The sequence below is a fragment of the Bidens hawaiensis genome, unplaced genomic scaffold, assembly GCF_021521415.1.
Source record: "Bidens hawaiensis isolate Kalapana, Puna unplaced genomic scaffold, B.hawaiensis_p1.1 tig00014903_1, whole genome shotgun sequence".
Lineage (NCBI taxonomy): Eukaryota > Viridiplantae > Streptophyta > Magnoliopsida > Asterales > Asteraceae > Bidens > Bidens hawaiensis.
Genome location: NW_027492321.1, coordinates 64,471 through 76,250, shown reverse-complemented (window position 1 = coordinate 76,250; position 11,780 = coordinate 64,471). Strand labels below are relative to the sequence as shown.

The 11,780-nt window shown below is 36.1% G+C and overlaps 1 protein-coding gene across 1 annotated transcript; it reads left to right on the top strand.

Annotated features, from left to right (window-relative positions):
- The first annotated feature begins 4,929 nt into the window (after positions 1 to 4,929).
- Positions 4,930 to 5,566, top strand: LOC143548074 (uncharacterized protein At4g22758-like). Its single transcript, XM_077039336.1, has 2 exons — positions 4,930 to 5,173; positions 5,409 to 5,566. Exons 1-2 carry the CDS (start codon positions 4,930 to 4,932, stop codon positions 5,564 to 5,566), a joined length of 402 nt encoding a protein of 133 aa, XP_076895451.1.
- Positions 5,567 to 11,780: the final 6,214 nt, after the last annotated feature.

The following is an 11,780-nucleotide window of genomic DNA, read 5'->3' as shown; positions in this document are numbered from 1 at the left end:
TGTTGTATGCCCCAGCTATCCTTTGTTGATAAGCTGCCATCCTGACTTTTGCTAGGTCTCTAAGTTCTTCTATAGTGTCCAAGTCTGCAAGAAGGATTTCTTCATTGGCTTCAGGATCACGGATGCTGGTTCTCGCAGTAGGAACCACCATTTCTGTAGGAATTACTGCTTCTGATCCAAACACCAAAGAGTAGGGTGTCTGGCCTGTTGCATTTTTGGGCGTAGTTCTGTCTGCCCAAAGAACATAAGGAAGTTCTTCAGCCCATTTTCCCTTCTTGGATCCTAACTTCTTTTTTAGATTGTTGATGATGATCTTGTTGCTAGATTCTGCTTGGCCATTGGCTTGAGGATGAACCGGAGTGGAAGTAATCATTTAGATGTGGTATTCGGGCTGAAACTGTTTGTGACAATGGTTCCCAGTTTATCGGGAAAAGAACCACTAACTTTTGTGACAGTTGGGGCATCAAAATGATTACTTCCACTCCGGTTCATCCTCAAGCCAATGGCCAAGCAGAATCTAGCAACAAGATCATCATCAACAATCTAAAAAAGAAGTTAGGATCCAAGAAGGGAAAATGGGCTGAAGAACTTCCTTATGTTCTTTGGGCAGACAGAACTACGCCCAAAAATGCAACAGGCCAGACACCCTTCTCTTTGGTGTTTGGATCAGAAGCAGTAATTCCTACAGAAATGGTGGTTCCTACTGCGAGAACCAGCATCCGTGATCCTGAAGCCAATGAAGAAATCCTTCTTGAAGACTTGGACACTATAGAAGAACTTAGAGACCTAGCAAAAGTCAGGATGGCAGCTTATCAACAAAGGATAGCTGGGGCATACAACAAGAATATCAGAATCAGAAGATTTCAAGAAGGAGATCTAGTATTAAGGAAAGCCTTCCAAAACACAACAAATCCCGCTGATGGGAAATTAGCACCCAATTGGGAAGGACCTTATCAAATTGAGTCCGAAGCAGGAAATGGGGCATATCATTTGCTCACAATGGAAGGCAACAGGTTACCAAGAGCTTGGAATGCCATTCACCTCAAGAGATATTTTTTCTGACCAGGATCCGTGATCCCGAGAAGATATATTATCCTAAAAGAATCAAGGATCCTTGAATCGGTAATATCTATCTGACTATTTATTTTTATATTCTTGTTGTTCTAAGGAAAATATACTCTTAATATTTATTTTTTCCATGTTTTTAAGTAACATTGCAGATTTCAATAATGAGTTCAATGTCTAAGAGGTTTGCCACCTCTCTTTTACATATAAGGTACTTTACTATTTCCCTTGGCTTTGCCCACAATTGGATATGACCCCCGATGGTCATATCCCCTAAGGTTTAAAGGTTTTCATCTTTCTCACGATCGCCAGTTGCGCACGATATCCGATGTATAATCCGGGGCAGCGGGGACCAGTAAACACTCTCTCTACACACTAGCTTTCCTTGTAATCTCGATCGTATACTCCACAAGCATTTGTAACCACTCTTTGTTAATCAATAAACTCGATGGTGATAGTTTTCACCGTCCGGGGGTTTTTTGTGCCGGAGACCAAGATAACCATATACTCATCGACCAAAGGTTATCTTGTTGATCATTGACTAAAGTACTTCGACCAAAGATTATCCTATTAATCATTGACCGGAGCTATTTTACCAACGATTGCCTCGATAAGTTTTGACCGAAGTAAGAATATTTTGGTTAAGGGCTTTTTCCCTCGTGATCAAATCATTTTGTTCACCAAAATTACAATCATACACTTGCCTTTACCGAGTTAGCACCTTACCTCACTTAACAGATTTGGATACTTGATCCTTGGTAGATTTTTGTCCAAAACAACTTTTTTTTAAATTACCATCATCATTCTAATATTTCTTCATTTTTATAATACCCCGGCCATATGTGAATAAGTATGCTACCAAGTATAACAATCTGCCCACAATTTTAATGTATGTTTGCACTTTTTTTTATTTAATAACGAAATTTATGTATCAACACCTTTTGATGTTTTGGACTTATAAAACTAAAATTGTTGAACCCGTGTTATACACGGGTACTTAACCTAGTAAGTAAATAGTTAAAGGTTAGAGATGACACAACCATAGTCATATGTTGGGAAAAACGACCACCTAGTCACGAACGGTAAACAAAAAGTTCGGAATTAACCTTCGTTTGGCTAAACTTTTTCTCGACCCGAACGAACCAATGAGGATGCAAACAAATAGGTAATCTAAAAGTAAATAGGACACAATAATTTTAGCGTGGAAAGCCTCTCAAGGCGAGAGTAAAAACCACGGGACTACTAGAGGTGCTTCAAATCCACTATCACCAATAATGAGCAATATAAAAGTCTTCTCTAGGTAAAACTAGAGGCATACACAAATCATCATATACTTGGTACAAACTAACATCAAGTATATGGAACCAAACTAGAAAAGAGTAACGAGTAAGAGGTATCACCAACAAGAGAATAAATCAATCTTTGACACGTCTCTTATCTTCACAAAATACCAAAACCTTGGAGCCAAAAAAAAAACTCTTGCTTGTTGTGTTGAAAAAAAAGAATAAAACCCCAAGATATTTGTGTGTTTCGGTAGATGAAAAATAACAAAAAACTTATTAATAATTTTCTATTGTGTCGGCTGGCTTCTGAGCATACAAAAAACCTTTATAACCATTTTTCTTGTTCCTCACGAGAAGCTAAGCCCACTTACAACTTTGACAATAAACCACAATACCAAGAAATAGAGATGTCCAAAACGGTTTGGGACTAGGAACCGGAACCGGTTCCTAACCGGTTCCTATATTCAAAACCCCCTTTTAAACCGGTTCCGGGCTCGAACCGGTTAGGGAACCGAACCGGTTCTCCCACCCTCGGACCCCTAACCTATCTAACCGGTTCTTACCGGTTCCTAACCCGGTTCCTGTACCGTAACCGGTCAAAAAACGGCTATTTTTGACCCCAACGGTCAAAAAAACGGCCAAAAATGCAAGAACTGGTTCCGGTTCAGTTCCAGAACCGGTTCCGGTTCGGTTCCGGTTCCTACCCGCCCCCACTCAGAAATGCAAGAACCGGTCACGGATCATCGGGTTGAATCAGATAGGGTCCGGTTCCTACAAAAAACGGGTAGGAACCGGTTCGGGTCCACCGGTTCGGTTCCAGGAACCGGTTTCGTTGAACATCTCTACCAAGAAACCTTACTTGGACTACATATTACGGAAGCCCACCAGAACCACCAAAACATATGTATTATCATTTTTTTCGTTTCTTTTATTATTATAACAATACTAATAATAATAACACCTGTGTAATATATAATTGTTGGGTTTTCTCATGGGCAAAAATACCTCAACAAATCTCCCCCTTTTTGTCTATGAGAAAGAACTCACCACCCCGGCGAGTGAGCAACATATCTTCAGTTTCTCCCTTGCCAAAGATTTGGTCAACATATTGGAACAATTATCATCGGTGTGAACTTTATCAAGTTCAAACAACTTGTCTTCAATAACATCTCTAATCCAATGATAGCTCACATCAATATGTTTTGTTCTCTTATGATACATAGAGTTCTTAGCAAGGTGAATAGCACATTGATTATCACAAAGAACCACGTAGCGCTCTTGCATAAAGCCAAGCTCTTGCATAAATCTTTTCAACCATAATAGTTCTTTAGATGCTTCTGTTGCTGCCATATACTCTGCCTTGGTAGTAGACAAAGCAACACACTTTTACGGTCTTGATTGCCATGACACGGCTCCCCCTGCAAATAACATCAAGTATCCAGAAGTGGATTTCATGTTGTCTGTATTTCCCGCCACATCATGATCCATGTAACCAACAAGCATCGGCTCCCCATTTCCAAATGTTATACCCAATTTGGAAGTACCTCGTAGATATCTAAGAATCCACTTAACTGCTTCCCAATGCTTCTTACCCGGATTTAACAAGAACCGACTAACAACACCTACTACATGGGTAATATCAGGTCGTGTACATACCATTGCATACATCAAGCTTCCAACCGCTGATGTATATGGAACACCATCCATCTCTTCAATCTCTTTATCAGAAGTGGGCAATCTTTTTTAGTTAACTTAAAGTTGGGAGTAAGAGGTGTACTAACCACATTAACTTTAGACATCTTAAATCTGCTAAGCACATTTTCAATGTATTGCTCTTGTGACATGTGCAACTTCTTTGAAGCTCTATCTCTAGTAATCCGAATGCCAAGAATATTCTTAGCTGGCCCCAAGTCTTTCATAGAAAACGACTTGCTTAACTCTTTCTTCAGCTGGACAATTCTTTCTGCATTCTTGCCAACAATCAACATATCATCAACATAAAGCAATAAAATGATGAAATCATCATCACTAAACCTCTTAAAGAAAACACAGTGATCAAACGCAGTTTTTCGGTAGCCTTGCTTCCCCATAACTGACTCAAATTTCTTGTACCATTGTCTCGGTGCTTGCTTCAAGCCATACAGACTTTTATGAAGTTTACAAACATAATCTTCTTTACCTTGAACCTGAAAACCTTCAGGTTGCTCCATATATATTTCTTTATCCAGATCACTATGAAGGAATGCTGTCTTGACATCCATTTGCTCAACCTCAAGATCAAGACACGCAGCTAAACCAAGGATCACCCTGATGGAACTCATCTTCACAATTGGAGAAAAAATCTCATCAAAATCAATACCCTCTCTTTGCCTGAACCCTTTGACCACTAATCTTGCCTTGTACCTAGGCCGTGAGGTATGTTCTTTAGTCTTTAATTTGTAGACCCACTTGTACTTCAAAACTCTTTTGCCCTTAGGCAACTTCACCCTTGCCATTTGTTAATAGTAGAAAACGCGGCTAATTAATCAGTTCATGCTCTATTCGCTTTTATCCTTGGACTTCTCCAAGGAATTCTGGCACCATGTTATCGTTGCCGTTCAGGAAGATAAAGGATCGTGTCATGAAAGGTGGTAGCAGGAGAATGCTGATTAAGATAGACGTGTTGGGAAGCTCGGGGCCTATTCGCTTTGTAGTTGATGAAGACGCGGTGGTGGCTGATGTTATTGAGACCGCACTTAAGTTGTACGCTCATGAACGACGTCTTCCGGTTCTAGGAACTAAATATACTGATTTTTTCCTGTACACTCCGATTGCTGCAACCGAAGGTACATACATTTCTACCATCTATCTCAAATTCTAACACAAATAAGCACTATTTTAGCTGCGTTTCTTATTTATTATGTATGATTTGTTAGTATTATTTTATTTCTATATCTATTTTGAATATAATTATATATGTTGTTCATCTCATATTTCAGTTACATCTTTATATATCCAATTCAAAGAGGTAAAAGTATAGTTAATAAGAACCCTCATAAGTGTTGGTTAAATTTCATGTAGCTTTGAATCCAAGGGAGATGATCGGATCGTATGGAGTGAGGAACTTCATGCTGTGCAAGAAACCACCACAGATGAGGGAGATAACTCGAAAGAGATCATCCGGTAGCTGGAGATCATGGTTCAATAAAACACTTACCCTGAAAGCTACTCCTCATTGAATTAACTATGGTTTGTTCCCATATGTAGCATTGGATCAGGGTTTTGGGATATCATCGACAGGTTGGTTGTGACATGTTTCCTTAAATAAAATGATGGTATCTCCATAGCATCTAAAATAAGCAAACACTACTAATCTAGAGGGTTGATCAATCTGTCCAATCTGAATAAAGACACTTACTCATGGTGTACATCAGTTACTGATTATCACAACTAGTATATATAAAGTCGATGATGTTTCTATCCTTTTATATCAATATATTCCGTCTATGTTAAAGTTGATTATTAGATTCCTGTTACTCGATATCACGAAATAAATTCAAAACACTATGCCATATCTTTGTGAAGAGAGGACCAAGTATACTTTTACTCTTAAGTTTTAAAGTATATATATAATTGTAAATTAAACTTGCATAACATTTAAATTATAAACCTACATAAACATGAACTTAAAAGTTACATAAACTTAAAATTGAAATCTTAAAATAAATTATTAAGTTTATATAAATATGTATAATAATATAAATATATATCAACAATAATTAGATGTTGAATATATATGCACATATGTAACACTAGGTTAGGCACTCATGTATATGTGTTTGGGTTGTACAATTTAAATTATATAAGTGCTAAGTTTAGATAATGATTTTTTGAGTTAATATCAATGGATCGGTGAACGTCATGATATTTGAAGAAATATAAACGCGACTACTATCACGTACATGATCGGGTAGAATATTACTAGAATTGTTTTGAAAATAAATCATAAAAGTTATATAATTAGAGTACAAAAATCTTTGTATCATGTTTGGTGGTTGAGAATAAACAACATTTTTTCTAAATTTTAGTGGTAATAAACAATGATACAAAATAGCATACCATGAACGATATCATTCAATAGACTTGTATGGGTTATATGTGTATTCTATGCAAACTTTATTGTTTATTTTAGTGTTATGAGATTTCCTACTATTCAAACGTGGTTTTCTTAATCTCCGTCTCTCGAATACGTTGATATAAGTGTATAACCAATGCCGATAGGAGAATTTGTAAAGAAAAGGCATTGGTAATGAATTAATTTAAAAATTAATATAAATGTATGATAAAGGAGTTCTTTGCACGAAAAAGGATAATAAATGTTTATACGTTGGTATAAAGAGGTAATTTTTAAAATTTTATAATTATAAAATTAAAAATAATAGATAATGAAAATCTTACAATTTGAATTATCACCATTAGTGGCTTTCGAGGAAAATGAATATTAAGCGTTTGTTGTTTTAGGCATATATTTGTAAATCCAGTGTGTCCAAGTAAGATGCTATATAAACTTTTTTCAATTAAACACTAAAATAAATTAGATATTTATTATAAAACATGCAGACCCGTTTTAAATTTTTGGGTTACAAAAATAAACTCTCGTCGTTACTCACAGTCTCACACCATTCGTTCGCTTGCAAGAACAAATCACCCTGTCTTGCATGCTCATCAATTTACAATCGAAGAAATCGATTGAGCAACCTCAAAGGAAGTAATCACCTTCTTCACCAAGCACACAAAGTACCTAGCTTTACAATTTTTTACAACCTCAATACATTAAGATAGTGAGTCTTCACCTAACAACTAAATTAACTCTATATCAAGATAGAGTTGTCAAGCCAATACAAAACAACACAATGTGAAGATAGTGTGTTCCCCTCTCAAAGTGGTGATTCCTCACTTGTCAAAACACTAGAACAACCTTTAGTGTTGACCCCTCTAATATAAGTAAGATAGTTGGATGATAGCTTAGACTATCTCTCCTTTTTGCTTTACACTTTTAATCTCCTCTCTAAATAATTGAAGCTTAATTAGACTTGAATAATGGAAGAGATGCCTTGAAGTGTGTGTGTGTATTGTAGAGAAAAGGGATGAAGACTTGGTTTGAATAAGTTTTCTATTTATGGCCAAGTATGTGAGAGAAATGGCTTTTGGACTGAGTTCCCGACGATCACTTCCATGATCACTGTCATCAACAATGGACGTGTCATCCACTTCACATTGGGTTTACTAATATGAGTGTTGTGTGGTCATTGTCTTAATGTTTTGGCTTCTTGTGTTGACCAACCCATGTGAGAACATGTCCCAATTACTTCTCACTTCTCCATACAACACAACCCAAGTATTTCACCCAATTGGATAAACATACTTTATAATAATCTTCATCCAAAGCTACAAGCCATTCCTCATTTGAATTTGACTTACCCTTTTTATAGATTTGGTTGTTCAACGCATGAACGCAATGGAAAACTTACCAAGAGTGAAATAAGTATTATAAATATTTGAAATTCAAATATTAATTTGATATATTTAAAAAATTATGTTTAAATATATAATTTTATAAACTTATCCTAAGTTTATAAAAACTAACAACCTATCTTAACTAAGTTGTTAATTATTCTTTAATAAATTAGTCTAGTGATTTCTTCATCTTCATGTTGTTGTAGAAATCTTGACTTTAACCTTGTAGACATAAATTTGATAATCTTTGTCTTAGATGAGTGTGGTCTTGATTAAGTTTTGTGTTGCTTAATTGTGACTAATGACGACCAATCAAGTTTTAAGAAACATGTGTGTGACGTATAATTATCAATGATGAATTATAACTATTTTATGCCGCATTATGTTAATTAAGTTATTATCAAAACATTAAGGTTTATTAAAATATAAATCATTGTTTTCACAACAATCTTCCCTTTTTTGATAATGAAAAACTCAATTAAAGACATTTTATTAATTAACATAAATTAGTTAAATTATTTGTTGACTATGTTAACCGTATCACATAGTTTATCATCAAAAGTCACAAGTCTTTGAGTTTGTTTGTATCTTTAAACTTTGACATAATGGCATGTAAAGGTAGAACTTTAAACTTTAGAATCTTCAATCTTCAAGTCTTTAACTTTCAAAAGTTTTTCAATATGTTGGTCTTCAATAATCTTCGTCTTCAATTTCTCTCCCCCTTTTGTTACTGTAAAAAAACTCCTGTAAGGCCTGGTCTCGGTGCCCTACATTGGCGTTGGATTTACTCATTAACACAGTTCCAAATATTAGAGTGAATTAAAACTTTCACGAAATACTTGAAACGTCAAACATTCATACATAAAAACTTAAACATGTCTTTAAAGTTCAATCATCATAAAACATAACTTCAAATCTTTAGATGCCAGCTTCTTTATTTTTCAACCATGTGTGCTCCTCAAGCCAGCTCATTTAATCTATTTACCTGTGTGCATACTAAATGTATTCTACACTGAGTGAATTCTAGTTAATAAGGCAACATACAATACATTCACCTATATACGTATCCGAAGATACATATTACATACTTAACCTATTTACCTTCCTTTCATACATACATACATACATACATACATACATACATACATACATACATACATACATACATACATACTTTCATTCTTTCTTTTATACATTCGTACTACATGTATTAACAATCTTTACCATGTTAGGTATTAGTAGGGCCTGGTCCCTTCTACCCCATATATTATTAGGGTCTGGTCCCTTCTGCTCAGATATTATTAGTGTCCGCTCCCTTCTCTCTCAGATGTTATTAGGGTCTGGTTCCTTCTTTCCATACAACCATACATACAGTTCTTTACATACGCATTTTATTATATACTTTCATACATACTCTTAACCTCATACATACGTCATCCATACACATTCATATATCATACACTTACCACGTAAGGTAAGTGTATTAACTAATCACATTGGGTATGCACCCAACCCCGAAAGCATAACAAGGAAACGGGGCTAGAAACTCACATGTGTCCTGTGCCTCTCAGTGTTAACTTTAATACCCCTCCTTAGTTGTGCATGGCTAACTATGTAATAATTATAAGTATTAATTAACTACTTCTAAATATATCACACTTCTAGGTTATTGTAACCCCTAGCTCACAGGGGTCCGGGAGCAGCGCCTCTGCCAGCGGGGTTCTAGGGTGGTAGCCCCTAGCGGGGTCCAATGGGCAGAACCCCTGGCTGGGGTTAAGCTGCCATGTCAGCTTGGAAAAATTTCATTTACATTAATAAGTCTTTACTAAAAATCTCATCAGAAAATTGAATTTCAAACCCCAGTATACGTTTCCATTTCATATACGCCGTATATGTCAAGTGACATATGCGCCGTATATGTACACTCGTACAGATATGCCCGTGTATACATATGCGCTCCTAACATATCCGATGGGCACATATCCGCTGGATATGTGCATGTCAGCTCATCTTTAATGCGTTTTAGGGTTTTTCAACGATTCATGCGCCGTCAGCCGCTATTAACCACAACGGTTGGCTGAATTTGATCATTATGGTCTAGGTAGCTTTGGGTGGTCCAGATCTAAGCTAAGGTGACCCTTAATTAAGCTTGTTTTTGATTGACTAAACACCCGATTAAAGCTAGATTAGGATCTAAACGGCTCATTCGGCATCCAGGGGCTGCGGTGTCGGGTTCTAAAATGTTGGGTCAGCTGAAATAAATGATTTCTTACCTTCAGTTGGTTTTGGATCGTTGAATAGAATAGTGTTGAGAGTGTTTGGATTAAGTGTGTGTTTTTGATGGCGTAGGCTAAGATGTAGAATGATGGAGATGAAAATGATTTAGGATTTAAGGGGTATTTATACTCAAGTCCATGGACCTTAGGCCCATCTTCATCTTAAGTCCATGATTAATTCCATCTATTTTTAGCATATCATCCTTTTATGATTATTATCATATTATTATTATTATTTTTCTACTAACTCAAATTAATTATTCCAATGTAAATAAGATTTTAATATTATTCATAGAAATTTCGGGATGTTACAACTCCCCTTTGAAAGAAGAATAATCGAGACAAAGCTCCACCTTAAATGAAGAACCATTTTGGATAAAGTCCCCCTTAAACCCTGCTTAGTTCATGCAAAACAAAGTTAGTGGTACAACTAAAACATATATCCAAAACAAGTAAGCACAACCAAATAATCATACACATACAAGTCACAAATAAACCTAACTAGCCTACACAAACCAGAAACTACAAGTTTAACAAGAAGGTTTTAGATTCTAATCGGCCACACAAACCGGTAACCTACGAGTGTTTTAAACAAGTTTTAGGTCCAAAATAAAGACACACATAGCCAACAACACACCACCAAGTCTTAACCAAGAAATGACCGTTTTGAGGGGAGTTCGGTCGCACGAAGGAAAAAGGCAGCAACCTAGGGCTACATGTAGAAAATAATAAGTTGCGAGAGGTACATGCTATTCACAAGAATGAGCGGATAGAATCATATGTGGCATCCTCCATGTTGATGGTTCGTATAGTTTAACTATTTTCTTAGTTTTATTCATGTTTGGATTTGTTTTTGACATTGGCAATTTTGTATAATGTCAGGTCCCCGATTTCAGCTGGATCTTACTTAATCATGTCATAACTCACACAAATAGATGTGTCGACAAGGGAGTTAACGACGGGTTGATATATTTAGAAAGATTACTGTTTGTTAAAGGAGGAATCAATAACAAACAGGGTAGTTGCAATTCGTAATCAAAAGTAGATAACACAAAAAAAGATACACTCAAAAGATTTCCATTTATATAATATTCATCATAAAAATTGGATAATCGATTTAGGGATTCTTAAAGGAAAACGACTGTCACTTAATAAATATTCTCGTATTCAGCCGCCTATTTTTCCGTGTGTTGTCTCTGTCTCGGGTGTGCCCTAATTATTCCTTTTATAGGCCTGACACCTTCGGACAGCTGTCATTCCTTCTAGAAACCCTAAATACAACATACATATTCATATTACATATTCAAAATAATCTAAGTGTAAAACAAATCTTCCGGTAGGCTTTGCATCAATCTTCATTCTCCGAGTAGGCTATGTACTCTGCCATCCTTCATAAGTTGGTAACATAGAAGTGTGCCCGGGATCAGTTTTCGGGTAGACTTTACCGGGTAGACTTCAGTCTTCTTGACTTTGCCAGACAAACCCTTACGAGCAACCTTTTTCTTCAATGGTCTAGCTCAACTCCTTGCTATAAAATAACTTATTAGCAAAGTGTACTCAGCAGTACTGTTCCTTGCTTGAGTTGAACCTTGCCTGATATTTCTTAAAGATATTCCTTTAAATTATCAAGCTTGTTCGGACCATCATTATTAATGAATAC

What these genes read in the sequence shown, in the direction of transcription:
- LOC143548074 (XM_077039336.1), top strand. Translation starts at nt 4,930, where the DNA reads ATGTTATCGTTGCCGTTCAGGAAGATAAAGGATCGTGTCATGAAAGGT. An exon ending in TCCGATTGCTGCAACCGAAG is followed by an intron (nt 5,174 to 5,408) that starts GTACATACATTT and finishes AATTTCATGTAG; the next exon opens with CTTTGAATCCAAGGGAGATG.